At 40.4% G+C, this 16,137-nt stretch overlaps 1 protein-coding gene across 3 annotated transcripts in view; it reads right to left on the bottom strand.

The window, feature by feature from the left end:
* LOC148823982 (uncharacterized) overlaps nt 1–14,175 on the bottom strand; it is a 47,397-nt gene extending 33,222 nt beyond the window's left edge. For 2 of the 3 annotated variants that reach the window (XM_088927724.1, XM_088927725.1), the window contains exon 1: nt 13,448–14,169. In XM_088927724.1, the coding sequence (XP_088783850.1) occupies nt 13,448–13,924 (477 nt within the window). In that variant the 5' untranslated portion in view covers nt 13,925–14,169. Of the gene's footprint in view, nt 1–13,447 lie in introns of all 3 variants that reach the window. The other variant, XM_088927727.1, reaches the window with a different exon arrangement.
* Between the last annotated feature and the right edge of the window lie 1,962 nt (nt 14,176–16,137).

Here is a 16,137-nt window from a genome sequence, read left to right as displayed (position 1 = left end):
AATGGAAATAAGATCCTTTTTAGGATATGAATGTCAATAAGGTTTTTCCAATGTTTACTAGTTTAGACTTTTAAATCTTTTTGTTGTGTTTATGCCCTGCAAATTATTCCTGGACAAGAAGCGACTTTGTGAGCGACATCTTTGAATTTATCGAACCTTAACAGGTAATCCAGTATTCTTCCAGGTTTAAATTCCAGGATCCCAGAGTGAAAGGACAACAGAAAAATTAAATTCCAGAATTCAGATGAATCGGATTTCCTTCTTGGTATAAAAAAACGGATAAAAGCCCGCTGCAGACAGCGGCATTCTGCCTGACTGCACATAACCTTCACTGGAGCCGAGCCACCATCAGGAAAACCGTCCCCTACTTCTCTGGTTTGTAGCCACATCCGTTCTTTTTAATCTGACATTACCTCTGTTGGACAGATTAACAGACTTTTTATCAATCATTCACTTTCAAAACTATTTGATTCCATTCAATAGTTCGTTCCATGAACTAGCAGAAGAAGTACAGCACACTCCAGTAGCAGTGACTCAGGATTCTCTAACCAGCTTACCAAAATTGGTCTCTGGGTTCACTGATACTGTTGAGCAGCCCCTTTCAATTATCATTATAACACTCTGAGTCATCTGGATTTAGGAGAGAAGCCAGGCCAGTGAAAAACGTTCAACAAAACATCCAATTCTTATCTAAATCAGGAAGCATTATTTTTAATGCGATTTAGTGATGACTACAGGGCTGTTCATTACATAAATATCAACAGTGAAACGACTCAGTTCACCTAGCTTTAGTTGCTAGTAGCTAACTGATCCAAGGAGTCTGATCATCAAAATCAACCATTTCTTCAAGGAGGTCAGGATATCAGTATTGACAACACAAAGGGGTAGCTTGTTCCATAACCCAAACCTGGGACCTTATGCTGTATATAATTTGTGTAGCAGTATATAATGGGATGCTACAGCATAAATGTAAAGCATCAGGCTTTTGTGAACAATTTTCCATAATTTTCTTGCTCCATTAGCAGCTAAAAACTGCAGTAGAGAAAACCAGTACGAAACATTCACTGGCTGTACCTTGTGATCAAAGGAGTTGGGTTTTTCACAAACCCAATGATAACTGATAAGACAAACTCTGTGTTGATTCTAGACCTATCTGGTCTTGTACTGGGTAGTCCAGTCATGGCAGTTTATCTTCACCACTTTCCTTCCTCATACTGATACAAAATATGAGGCTCCTTTCCCAGATATATCTGGTTCATAATCTCCCAGGAGCGGATACCGATGTTGCTTTTTATCATGCTTGCTTTCACCTTATCTTTGATATGTTTCTGTCCTTTTTGGAGGAAAAACAAAAATATAACTAGAAGTCTCTAACATGTATGCCTAATCCACCATTTTCTTTTGGAAGCTGACATGCACATAAAAGCAAAAAATGAACACTAAGTACCAAAGAAAAGAATCAAAGTGTTTAGTATTTACAATAAATGTAGTGAAAAAGCGGCACTTTGTGTTATAGGATCTTCACTAATAGTGCTTATTTTACTAGGTAAGATACAGGAGGTTCAAACAGGATTGAGAGTGTAGTAGTTAAATCTCTGAAATGGTAGAAAATTCTCCAAACTGCATCCCCAACCCAGTTTAACCTGTGCTAGTGGACCATGATACTGAAGTAATTAATCCCACAACAGGCTCATTCCTTTAGCCAAGTTGTACTCTTTTATAACAGGAAGGCTGCAGGACCCAAGCATCAATGCACAATGCTGGCTTTGTATGCCATACTGTAGTCTATTTACTTCTGGCACAGCTCTGGTACCTTTATATTGCCATTGTAGGGCTCTGGGATGGGGAGTACCATGCAGAGAGCTGACACCACACACTGTTTTCAGACATGCTTTCACAACTCAACCGGCTGGGGACAAAGGTGTTTCTTAAACCAGGTGGTTATACCATTTACACTCTCTAATGTTTTATCAATAAATTGGATTCTTACTGTATATAGCACCTTTCAATCAAAGGATTCTCGGGTCTCTGGAAGTTAGAATCATCTCTCCATATTTTCCAAAGAACAGTTTACTAAGAGAAGACATCTTTAGACATTACTTACAGGTATGAGGTATTTACGTATGTAAAACAGACATCAGCTGGTTACAGCAATGACTTTAGAAGACGAAAAAAGGTTTGAGCTCTAAGGATCATAGTCTCGCCTGGTTTTGTAACCAGATGAGGTTCCAAAAGGGAGAGAGGAAAGGAAGATATTCAAATGGAAGATTCAACGATTATCAGCAGAGTAGAAACTGTGCTTTCAACAACGCAAAATGATTTTTAGAAGGATAAAGTTTGTGAAGTGTTCAGAGATTGCTTGTCTGAATTTGTGTTGTATCATTTACCATCTGAGATGGGTATTTCTCAAGAGGCAATTTAGCTGAGGATCAAGAGGGTGCTGAGGTGAGCCATGACTTTCTCTGCTAGCATGCGTTTTCAGTCCGAGCTAGACCAACTCCTCTACCATTACCTGGGACACTGTGGGATCATATTTGATCAATACGGGTCATATTTGATTAATAATTAAATTGTTAAATGAAAGCTTGGATTCTTCCTACCCAGACCTAGATGTGTTAATAAAGTTAACATAATATTAGTAAAAAACACTAGTGCAGAGTACATAAATTGATGCTTATAATGTATTGATTGCAAGTGTTTTCTGAGCATCAGAATAAGCACCAAACATGCAACCAATTCAAGATATTTTATCAGGAAAATGATAATGTTTTTGGTAATCAGGTTAACAGACTTATTGAAGAGATACTGCAAAGGTCAATTCAATATGCTGCTGAACATGTGTCAACAGGATTGATCAGCAGTGGTTTACTGTGCAGCCAAGACACTAACAGTGTGTGTGCCCACTATTGAAAGCAGTATACAAGTCTTACTACTGTAACGCACACGTTAGAGATAGAGATTATTGCTTTTTCACATCACCACTATTGGAGACTACAAGTGATAAAACTGATACTACTGTCTGCAGTAAAGCTTGTATTTTGTACAGCCTGAAAAGAGCTGTGACAGGTCTGAAGTAATCCATCACGCAGGGTCTGAGATATACTACTCAGGCATGGGACAATCTGACAGTTCTGCTTTTTCAGGGTTGTGACCTTTTTAAAATGGAAAGGATGTAGACCAGCACCAGCTGGTGCGTCTCTTGTCCCTGAAAACAAGATGAAAGAAGCAAATGACTAGAACGCATCTCAGTTTTAGAACATGTCAGTGACAAACAGTTGGGCTGAGTAAACAGACGTTTAAAGCATCACAGACCACATAACCAAGAATCATTTAAAACCGGGAAAGCGGCAAACTGACAAGCAAAGAAGAGGGTTCCGATTGCAACTAAAGTGACAAAACTAAGTAAAATAAAAGTGGCGCCTCAGTCTAAGCCTCGTCCTTCACTTCTGTGCTTTCATTCTGACTCAGAGGAAAATAAAAAAAGACATTCCTCATACCCATCTCATCTCCTCTTAACAGCAGACAGTTGTGTGTTAGTTAACAAAAACCAGCAATAATAATCCGTGAGATAGAGAAAGCCTTCCTTCACTTCTCTCCACACAGGCTTCATTTGTTCCTGCTTCACTGCTCTCCTAGCTGTAGCAGATTACAGTGCGAGAGGCAGACTGAAAGTGACGGATCGCAGATTTAGACAAATCGGAGCAACAGCAAGGATGGCCAGGAAAGCCTTCAGTTCCGTATTCTGAAACGGGAGATGCTCACATCGGGCTGGCTTACACCAGTATTTTAGAGAAGTTAAAAGCAAAAAACTCTTTCAAAGAAAAAGAAATCAATGGCAAACCCATTGAGACAAAGATTTTTGTGTCTATCTGAAATGTTTCTTTGCGTTATCTGTAACACGGAGAAGACTAGTTTATTTCATCATGCTGCTGAATTTTCCTGAAATTACCCCATATGAAATGAAATGGATACCTAACCCTGCTTTACATACTTCAACTGCAAAGAGTAGCACAGAAGTCCATGCTGATGGTATAATCACACTGCGGCAGAGAATGAACGAGGAACAAATCCACAACACATGGCTTGCCTGATGCCAGGGTTATATTAACTCGGCTTTTAAACATGGCTCCATTTGCACAAACATGAAAAGGGAAAGGGAAAAAAATGTTCCTTTTGGCCCCATGTGTACATACCTCTGGATTGCAATTCACAGTGATGTTCGGTTTTCCAGATACAGATGTTGGATTAGGCCACTAACTAGGACTTTCCCTTGCTACACGTTTCAGCATTCAGGACAGTTACACAGGTTTCATGTTAAGAGGACTGCGTTAAAAAAAAATGAATTACTTTTGACATTTCAGGAAATGGTCTGTGTAGGCAGACATGAGCAGGGCTTACATGAGCTGTAAGAGAGTTTCCAGGTTATAAAGCTATCATTTTTATTTTTTAAGATCAGCCAAAAGCTTACACAGGCTTAGCCAGGCTTCACACCAAGGTCCTCTTGGGAAATATTTTGGGGTGCACAGTGCAGGCTTAGTACAGGAAAGAAAACAGGGAGTTTATGGTGTTGCATATGCACGTGAGCTCACTTTATTAGACACATATGTACCATAGGGCCTTATGCAATAAGGCGACTCATACAAAGGGCTCCTGTATTACTTGCTGCCAAAGGGAAGGCTAAGCTAGTATTCAGAAAGGAAATTTAATCACTCCAGCACCAGTACATCTGTTCTACTTCAGCGAATCACTTAAAATTGGTATTCAGTTCTGAAACCAGAACTAATAAAGCAGAAAGACAGGAACTAGGCATAGCCAGCACTCAAAGCAATAGGACATTACATCAGACAGAGGCAGACTTTAAATGGTCCTTCCATTCAATGAATTTCCACTGTCTATTGTGCAGCATAATCTTTCTTAATCGAAGGGAACACAGACCACAGGGTCTTCAAAATCAGGATTAATTAAGCATATAAACTCCTAGATGTGCCAGATAAAAGATTAGCTGCAGGAAGAACATACAAACTCCATACCAAAGGTGCACCAGACAACATCTGAATCTAAGAACCAAGAGCTGTGAGGCAGCTGTGCTAACCACTCTGTCACACTATGTCCCTGCCTCATGTATTTTACATTTAATACATGCGGTGCAGAATATGCAAATGTCAAGTGCAAACAAAAAGGATTCAGACTTGCTATGTATTCACATTTAAAGGTCTTCATACTGTATTTCCACTCCCAGCTCTCAATTGCTTAATTTGACAAATCAGTCAAATTTAAAAGGATTTAAAACGTGAAAATCCTTGATCCACCCTGTAAAAAGTCTTTCCTACACATAAAGCATTTTTTTTATGTGTATTGTTCACTTTTTAATCTGTGCTGTATACCTGAGTAATCCCACTAAAGCAGCTTCAAAACAACTTTAGGAAGCCAGGCAACCTCATGCAATTGTGACATCAGTTCAGCTGCCTTGAAATAGGAGGAGGTACCACTATCACTTCTGTGAATCTCAACAAATGGCTTGAAACTGATTTGCTATTTGTTGATATGACTAGTCTGATCATAGAAAAAACAGAAACCCAGATCAACTATTGAAATTGCTGCATCACCTTCCTGAGTGCCAAGATGAAAGTAGCAGGCTGAACACAGGTTTCGGACTCTGCCTTGTTTTGGACTGCAATGCACTTCACACATGGATAGGTTATCAAGATGTAAACACATGGGTTTTAAAGTTATTTGGTGCATATGAGCATTTTGTTTATTTACAATAAAATCCACAAGCACATAATTGTGGAATTATAGTGAAACTGCCCCTCTAACCACTAAATATACATCAACCGAAAGGAATTAGTTTCCTACTTGTGCAGGAACACAGACCACTGTGCCAGAGTCCTAGCTGGGACTGACTGGAATATGACCTCCTTTTCCATCTGTAGCTTCATCTCTGTAGTGAGCTGGGGAGCCAAAACTGTTTTGCCAATTTGAGTGTCACAATATTGTATATGACATTCTGAAATCAGGATTTTGATGGCCTTTGCCCAGTTAAGCGGCGCTTCTTGTCTTATTTCCCACTCCTTGAATAACACCCTCTCAATCAGGAAAACGTGAAAAGCTATTTAAATTTAGTAGTTCAAAAGGGTGCCACTGGCCCAACAGATTCTGGCCATTCACTTGTTTCCTGGGAGCAGTAAAACGTTTTGAATGCAAGAGACAATTTTCCATGTGAAATAATGTAGGACACCAACCTTAGCCCTAACCATGAAACTGACTTACTATCTATATATGCATTAATAACATTCTGATCTCAATTTTTAGGAAATTAACCATTAATTAAAAACCTAATAAATCTGTACGCAACTTCATCTGTGACCAAAAACGGCTATCTCCGAGACCAGGGATATCAAGGCCCCTGCCTGCCTCCCTCATTACTGCTCAAGGAAGGCTGTGGAGAGAGGCAGAGAAGGGAAATTCCATCAGGAAAAGGTCAATGGAAACAGACCAATAAATACAGAGACACTCAGATTCCATTGTAAGCAGAAAATACCAGGAGAAACACGAGCAAACAAGAAATGGAGGAATTTCCTGGAAAATGACCATGGTGGAGTTCTTTCCTTCTTATATTCAGTATACCCCAGGTTTAAACAAATCAAAACTTTAGATGCTGTGCAGGATAGAAAAACAACTGCTAATGAGATATATACACATCTGCCTTCTTTGCTATAAAACTGAAATATTACTATCTTTTCCTTAAACTTCTCAGATTATCAAACTGGAAAATCTACTCCCCCTTCTGTGGAATCAATTTGGAATTGATCCTATATTTGACAAGCTGCCGTTTTAGACTTGTTGCTTACATTGTTTCAGTATCTATACTGGCAGGAGAATACACCTTTTACTTATTTCAACCCTGGAGAGGTATGTCTTAACTCTGTATCCATCACCAGATTACACAGATACCACAGCACCCAGCGCACCTCTAGATGAAAGCTCATGTCAGGAAGACCAGATCGGCTTGAATTCCCTTTTTATACTTAGACCTCCCAAAAGCAAACAAATTAGTTGCCCAGTGTTGATAATCACAAGAAATTTGACAGAAACAATCAAAAAGGATGGCAAGCAGGACATGCCCACTCATAGCTGTTTTCTACAGGTGCAGCATGGACCTTCTGCAGAAGAAGTTAGGACACCAGCGTACTCATTCAGCTTATAAAGAATGAACTGAGATCCAGTTACATACACTATTCTGCCATAAATGGATTATCACCTTCGGATTGAAAACTATGTTTTAACAGGTATATAACAAACATAATTAACATTAAAGTTTAAATGCGTATTGAGAACGCCTTTATTTCTTAACAGCTGGATCACTGGTATACAAATACTGCTCACATTACTACAGGAAATTCAGTCTTGTGCACAAACACAGCAGAAAATCGAAGACAAATGTGTTTATAAAGAATTGCAAGTCATGTACATAAGTAAATAAAATATACAAAACAGGACTGCAAGTACACTGGTCCACCCACTGTGTAACCAAAACCCGTTAAGTAACGTAAATTACTTAAAATTCCGTCTTGGGGAAAAACACGATTAAGTACACTAGGCTGATGGAGACTAAATTGAGGAGCTCTGTAGTGTGCCAAAGAAGACTGCAGAGAATCTGGCAGCAGGGAGAATTTTTTTTCCCCATCTGAAAACACATTGCCATTTAGGGTGGACTTCTCGTTCCAGGACTGATGCAACCACATGCAAGACTTTCACATGATTCTGGTGAAGGGGAGGGCTGAGGTCTTTAGAGAGATCTCATTCACTGAAGAGAACTGGTAGTACTGATGCCTTCTCAAATGGGACGGACAAACAAGGAGGCAGAACCAGAAATTAAACAAAATTCCCTCCTGCAATGCTCTAAAAGCCAACCAAAATATTGTTTCCATATGAACTTACAACCTAACCAGTATGACCCCATGCAAATGCTACTATAATACTGCTGCAGCCCTTGCCTGGGAGAGAAGGTAATGACACACATTAGAGTATGCAAGACATGTGCATGGGCCAGTCATCACTTTCTTCTTGTTCCAACACCTCAGAACGCCAGCAGCAGGCCTTGCCCATCGAACAGGTGGAAAACATTCCCCTTGAGACCAGCCCCTCCTTGACAGGACCTCAACAGCCAGCTAGGGGTCTTTGCTCACCTGAAGTTCCTTTTGCCATCCTATACCATCCTCCAGCGACACTCCAACAACGGTGGGCCTGGCACCTCAACAGTCTGGACCTGCCCTGCCAACCTCTAGGTCAGAAACGGTGCTGATGCACCTTCAAGTAGTCTTTGGTAAGACCATATATCAGCTGAACAGCAATTTAAGAGCTGCTTGTACCCAATAAAGGATAAAATACTGGAAGGTTCAGCGTTTCACACAAAAAGGATGCAGGTTAACACAGAACACGAAATCATCATCATCATCATAATGTTTTTGTGTTCCACAGCAATATAAAGTAAATGAATTGCTTTAAATAATATAGCAGCAAGAATCCAAGAAAGGTACATGGACATCCTATGGGAACAACTCTCTGAAATGCAGACCAAAAGCATCTGTGTCCAGTGCATAAAAGAACAAAGAATAATTCCAGTGGCTTTACCTAGCAACTCGGCTGCCCAGCAACCTCAGCTGTCTGCCAGTGTGGATGATGTTACGCGAGTCCAAGGGTCAATAAGCAAAGCTGGGCATTAAAGCCATGGAAAAAGCAAACACCCATAAATCTGATGCCGACAGGCAACACTGTAAAACATGACAATTCCCCAAGGGTATCTATTGAAATGTTTTTTCCAACCCCATTTCCTTCCTTTGCGTAGACTTGAGAAGGGAGAGAGGCAAATGAATGACCTGTGTAAATTAAAACCCCATTTAAAAACAAAGTGTTGTATTTTTTGTACAGTTTGATAATAGAGTCATTTTCAATAAATCAACAGAATACAAATAAGGTTCTCTTCTCTCAGATTAGCTGAGACAGGCGTGCAAGAGGAGAACAGAAGCATTTCAAAATTGTCCTGTCCCTTAAAAAACACCTGCTCATCACCCCACAGAGAGTGTGGGCTGGATTATAAGGCTCCTCAACACTGTAAAAGGGACAAGGAGGAGATACAGTCTCTCCTGTGTTGCAGAAAAGGCTTTTAGAGATGCACACCGACTGTTAAAATCAGAGATTAAGCAGAGCCATTTGACCCCTAATGAAGAATAGAAGTTGGTTGGTGATCTCTCAGAACACTGTACTTCATGAGAAACCACACAGGCCATTGATTTCTAAGAAGCCAAACAAAAAACTGTCCCTGAACTGTACATCATCTTGATACAAGCAATTTCTTCATCAACTGATACTTGCGGGGGGTGATCATGAAAGCACTATTTTTGGGGGAAGAGATTTCCATGTTGGATGGCAAGATAGCAAACCCACAGCTTTTGAGTAAAACTATTTTGTGCATTTCAATAGAACATCTTGTGTTTTTGTCGTTAATACAGCATGTACTGTACAATGGCACATAAATGAAAGTGAAAACGGGTTAAATATATTTTGTAAACACATTTATTGCAAATTACGTAAAAATACAAATGTGCTTTGAGAATTTAAGATATGTTGACAGAAGTGAAGAATGCTGGCCTGTGGTCTGTCATGTCTGATGTATGACCAGAGATGATAAACATTTGTTCCTAAAGGAATCTTCTGGTACCAAATTTATGCCTTCTGACTTTGGAAGGTCAGCTTTACAGTAAATTTACACAGCCCTATTCTTCATAGAGGCTTTATTTGTGTTTGGAGCTTGATGGCCTGGTTCAAGATACTTCCTCTCTAGAAAGAAAAGTCAGTATTTGTGAAGAATCTTTATTTTGGTAAAAACAAATGGCCCTAAACTCTTTATTCAGATGTTCTAATGGATTTACAGAGGAAAACAAGGACACGGTAATTAAAAATGTAACATCTATAAAGTGATACATTTAAAAAGTTACTGTCAAACATTTTTTTCTAGTTCTGATGTCAAAATAAGTTTGCCTTCTTGATATTTTTGGGAAAGCATCAATATCAACACTTGACAGCAAACTCCCCCTCCCCCCTAATTCAAGGTGAAGATGCTTCTGTTAAGACAATTCCATCTTCCAAGAGTGTGATTTAATTGCATTTTCCTGTCTGGGAGCTGTAAAACTACACTGAACATAATGGTTTAAATCATCCTATGAACTTGTTTTTTTCTTCCTCAGTTCTTTCTACTTAACATACCAGTTGACTGTATCCCAGGTCCTCCACACCCGACAGAAATGTGCTCTTAGCCTTGGTTTCGGAGCTGTTTCTTCAATCACGGCCATCTGTGGAATGCTAGGCCATTTTTTGCCAGTGTTTCCTGGGGTTTCACAGTTTGGCAGTGCCTTATTCCATGGTCAGCAGAAAAGGAACGCAGCAAAATGTGTTTCTAATTACGCACAGAAAAAACACACAGTGGAACAAAATGCAAATGCTGGAGATTGTTTAGGTGTTTAGCAACAAAGCTAAAGCACTCAAAAGCTTCACAAAGGGCAATACCTACCTCTGTAGAGGTGCTCTCTAAAACATCTTCCCCTATTTATCTTAACACCTTTAACATCTTTTGACTTAAAACATCAAAGGCATTCTACACCTAGACAGAGAAGTAGACTTAATCTGCCCCCTGCCTCCATGAAAAAGTTTATTATAGTGTTTTATGCACAGGCCTGTAATTAATCACCCCGTATGCAACCAACAATTCCATTCACTTCATTACTGCACCAAAGAAAAATAGTTGGGAATTGTCCTCCGATAGGATAGTTAATGTAATATTAAATACTTCACTAAGACTAGTCTGTGAATTTACAGCACCCTCATATTTGACAGGTGGCATCTTATGAAACTATGTTGACAGTATAAGTTCTATCACTCTTATCCTCAAATAAACATGCTGACTTCCAGAAACACACCGATAAGTTTTGGGGGAGTTTTGAACAAATCTGAGTCAGTTAAGCTGAGTAAGCTCTGTAGGACGTGGGCTGAACACTTCAGGGCATTTAATTATTTAATTTCATAATCAAAACAACGCAAATAGTCAGACTGAGACCTGAACATCTTGCTATTCTACCCAAAGCAATCAATTGGCCAGTTTTCTCAACTTTATGATGCTTTGTGCAGTAAAGTCACAAGTGAGTTTTTCTGTACATAATGAGAAAACTGACAGCTCAACCTCCTGTCTATAAGAGACTGACTTTGCAACAATTTGTGAAACTAATGCAATTTTAATCATCAAGTAAATGGACACCAATCCTGTTCAATATTCAAATAGCAGAATTTCTAAATGATTACCATAACCCCTTAGACCTTTTTTTAGTTTTGCTTGATAGGCAAGAAATCATATGCCTAAACACAGGCAGGACAACGTCCTAAAGAGTCACATCCAAAATACCTACCAATATGCCAGAGACGCTGCATGAGTTCTTAATGCTGATGAAAGACTGGGAAGCTGGTCAATACAATTGGCAAAGCTCTGCACAATTTTTACGCCAAACCAAAGGGAATCAAAACCTCACCAAACTGGAAAGATCAATAGCTGCTTTTAAAATGCTTGAAAAGCATGTTTTGTGGGTATTTTAGCCAGCGATGAATTTTGTTTTCAGTAGCAATTCTGGTCCACTTGAGCAGGACACAGTTATTCCTAATGAAGAAGGAAGATGAGAAAGCCATTGAGCCCATCATGCTTGTTTGGTTGCCAGTGGGTGACCACCCCAGCTGAGGTATCCGCTTTGACAACGAAGATAGGCAGCTTGCTCCAACCCCCCCGCAAAATAAAAACATTTCTTCCATTCCCCAATATCAAATGCGGCTTTCACTCGTGTCCACCCACTTGAGCATTGTAGCAGAATGCAGAGTCATAGTTGTTGCTTGTTTATAGGAGATTTGGGAATGCTGTTACTGTTACAGTTATTAGGAAGCAGACCTCAGGGGATTCATCTCTCATTTCCAGGACTGCCTGAGCACAATCATCACACACATTCCAGTCAATCTTGTGGAGGAAATGGAAACTAGCAAATGTGAATTCTAATGGGGTTAACTCACACCCAGCCAGCACCCCAGGAGCCAGTCAGGACAGACAGCTGTCCACTGGATCTGCAAGATTTTTTCCACAGTCCATCGGCTTCTCCAGCGCTGCGATACAGCAGCTGCAAATTCCATACCAAGGATTCCAAACACTATGGGCACTCATCGAGGCCCTGCCACACTGTCACATCACTCTTTGTCAGCCACAGCATGGCACAGATAACAGGCTCATGTTTGAGAAAAACCAATGAGCTCATTCACATGATCTTCAGAGATCATGAGGTGCCAGGCTCAGACATTAAACTTATGAATCATTGACGTAGGAGAGTACATAATTGTCAAATTTCAACTACATTAAAGACGCTCCTTGTGACGCACCACTCCACTCCTCCTAAAACATCCTGGGCAAAATACGAAGGTTTGCTCTAACTGGAGATTCTATACTTTCAGGGCTCCCCCATTGCGGGCTGAAATTGCCAACGTTAATATGAGCTGTCCATGTTGATGCTGAGGCATTCCAACAACGACGCACGTTTTTCCTGAAAAATGCAGAACGTTTCTGACGCCATCCAGACTGAGCGCAAGACGCCTCACAGTTTGAATTATAACGTTGTGCAGAGACTATCAGGTCAATACTCAAGGTTGATTTCTGCTCTTATTACCTAGTTAAAAAAAAAAGTCGGGGTATTAAGTTGGAGATGCCAACATCATTCGAAATAGACAGTAGAAAATGCACTTCGCTGTTTTTAACAGACTAATAACGCCTAGTTAATTTCAGGCATGCGTGCTAAGAGCTTTGTGTACATTAACTGGGATAATCTTGAAAAACAGAAGGCGCACCATGTGCGAAAGAAACGGTTTTTATACAAGCCAAACTGAGCGTACACTGAGCGGTTCTACGCCTTCGCCACTGCCTGGGAAGAAGCTAATACATCTAAATCATTAAACCTCTCGGAAGGGCGGATTATTCTAGAAACAACCTGGAATCCCCGCGTTACAAAGTAGCGGCCAGAAATGCAAGAGGGTAGCTGGCGTTCTCAGGATTTCTTGCCTTAAGTAAAAGCAACAGCCCATATTGAAATATTTGCTGTTGACTAGCTAACCAACTTCTGGAAGAATGTATAGTTAGTATAAATAATGCAAGGCGAAAGGAATTTGTTTTTGGCCAGCTGACAAGTTTTTCCTCCATTTTAAACAACAATGATGTTTAATCGACTACAACGACATGGGGTCTGCAAACTTCGGGCTCTATACGCGTGTCTAACATGAACGCATTGCATTTTTGCGTCTGCGTCCTGAACGGGAAAGTGGACCCCACCTTTTTAACAAAAACGTAGTATAACAATTGAGTTTTCCTTACTTGACTTTCCGTTTTCGCAATACTCTCGTCGAGTACCGGCTCTTCCCGCACCGATGCTTTCTCGGCTTCTTGCCGCGTGTGCTCCTTGTTCACCTCTCCATCCTCGGCTCCTATCTCCTCTACACCCTTGGCACCTCCAGCGACCGTCTCTGCCTTTTCTCTCGGCTCAGCAGGCTGCTCCGTCTTCGCCGCGTCTCCTTTCGCCTCTTGTGCTTTAGCCTCTTCGCCCTTTACGTCTTCCTCTCGACTTACCGTCGCCGGTTCTTTTTCGTCCGTTTCGGACCTCTCCCCGTCTCCAGTATCCCCCTCCGCGTTTGCCTTGTCACTCTGAGCCGCGTCTGCCTCGTCCTCAGGCTTGCACGGTTCTTTTTCGGCTGGGGCAGACTTCATTTTAAGAAATACAGATGCTAAGATAATGGCGAGAAAAGTGAATATAATTGTCGATGCAACTATGTACATATCTATGGCAACATCCATGATGATCTATTGCTCAGATTTTCAGTTTGTTTTTCTTGGCTATTTTACGTGCAGTCTCGCTTATACGCTATTCTTTGCACGCAGCTCTGCACAGTCCGGCAAATGGCCCCTGGTCTCCTTTCAAGCTCTAAGAACTGCGCTGGTCAGTTGCGCTTCTGTGTAGCATCGCTACTGATTCCACAGACAGATGTTCTCGCTGCACCGCTACAACATAATGCGGGATCCTGTTTCAAAACAGAGCGTCATTTCCTACAGCCCTCCCAGCGCACCGCCTTTTTAAAGGAACCGTTTCTCCCCGTTTTGTTTTTTTAATTACTATTCAGGAAAAATGTGTTCGTCACTGTTTAGCCAGTTTAGCCTGACCCAGCTGCGCGGGGGTTAAATTGTATCAATGAGGCGCATACTAAATTTAAAACAATTACTTTTTTAGACACAGAGAACTTGCATTTACGAATATACGAGTAAGCGTTAAGTCTTTGATGAAAGGACGACACCTTCATTTCAATTATTCCCTGTTAAATAATAGAATGAACTAATTATTAGCAGGCCATTCGTCTTTAAAGGTTAAAGCGATGAGACAGATATGCAGTTTGTGTGTTACACTACAGAAATCTGTCACAACAATGTAGCTATTGTCTGTAGTACTGCAGAAATACACTGTTGGTAATGTCACAGTACATTACTTAAGACACAGTACGTTAAACGTTATGTGTTTTAAGACAAGATATTCCTTTGGCACTGACTAACCTACAAACCTATATTAGACTACCTGGTTATTGAAAATGGATGGAATTTGTTCCAAAGATCTCATCCTGTTTTGACTTGATGAATTAGGTGGCACGTCAGCACACTGGTTAGCATTGCTACCTCACAGGGCTGAGGGCCTAGGATCAATCCTTTGGCTGCAATCTGTGTGGAGGTCTTCCCAGGTGTGTGTGGGTTTTCTCTGGTGCTTAGGATTCCATTCACTGGCCAAAGACATATGAGTTTGTCAACTGGCTTCTGAGAAAAATGACCCTGCAATGGACTGGTCCAATCCAGGACATACCTTGCCTTGTGATCATTGCTTGCTGGGACAGGCTCCCCCCATGACCTTGTATTTGGTAAAGCCACTAGAATGGATGAGCGTCAAGGAACTTGCTTCAACAACATGGCAGGGTAACTTCTCTCAGACACACACAGCCCTTTCTGTAAAGAATATCTTCAGTCCTGAATGCACATCCTCGTTATTTGGTATTTTTGGCCCTAGAACCATGATTACTTGTGTTGTGAAGAATACTTGACCTTTGTTTTGAAGTAACCTGACTCCACTGATCAAGACAAAATTAATTTAATTAATTAATTGCTTACACTTATATAGCGCTTTTCTGGACACTCCACTCAAAGTGCTTTACAGGTAATGGGGACTCCCCTCCACCACCACCAATGTGCAGCATCCACCTGGATGAGACTCATCTGTTCCCTTATTCAATGTATGGCATTGCTACAAGTAACCCAGTTCCTCACTTGGAACTGAATGCTTTGCAGTGTTCTTTTTGTACCATGATTGTACAATAAACAATAAAAACAATACTTTTAAACATAAGACATTACTACTGCATTGTACAATCCTGTATTTCAAACACTGTTACATAAACCTCTGAATGTGAGGCATTTCCCAATCTAACAAGCTTGTTTTTGTATACCTTTATTAAGAAAAACAGTGATTTTTGCCTCAGAAATATCAATATGTTCATTATTTGGTTGTAAATTATGAGTTACTGAATGTGGTTCAACAGCTGCTGTACATTGAAAAAGCTTTTAACAATGGTATAGAATTTCCAGTTTAATAGTGAGCACTCAAGTGCATTTGCCTAATGCGACATTTCAGTGCACATTATGCATACATCAATTTCTCTCTGCAAGCAAAAATAAGTGCTCTGTTTTTAAAATATCCTTATCAGTTACAATATTTATTAATTTTCCTTTTTTCTATTTCCATAAACAATCAAGGTGTAAACATGAGGACTTATTTGTGGCAGGAGACAGAATGTTAAGCCCTTGGGTGGAGCTGGGTGTTTGTGCTATGCTGCACCACTGACCCATACCGTGGGTACCCCCTTAAAACCCAGCTAGAATAAAACTCAATAAAACCAAATCTCCACCACAATCAGCAAGGCAATGACTTCATTTCAAACCAGGAAACAAATCTTAACAGTGTCCCTTCAATGCTA

Source organism: Atractosteus spatula, chromosome 11 (genome assembly GCF_055471065.1).
Source record: "Atractosteus spatula isolate fAtrSpa1 chromosome 11, fAtrSpa1.hap1, whole genome shotgun sequence".
Lineage (NCBI taxonomy): Eukaryota > Metazoa > Chordata > Actinopteri > Semionotiformes > Lepisosteidae > Atractosteus > Atractosteus spatula.
This window is presented reverse-complemented; position numbering and strand designations above follow the sequence as displayed.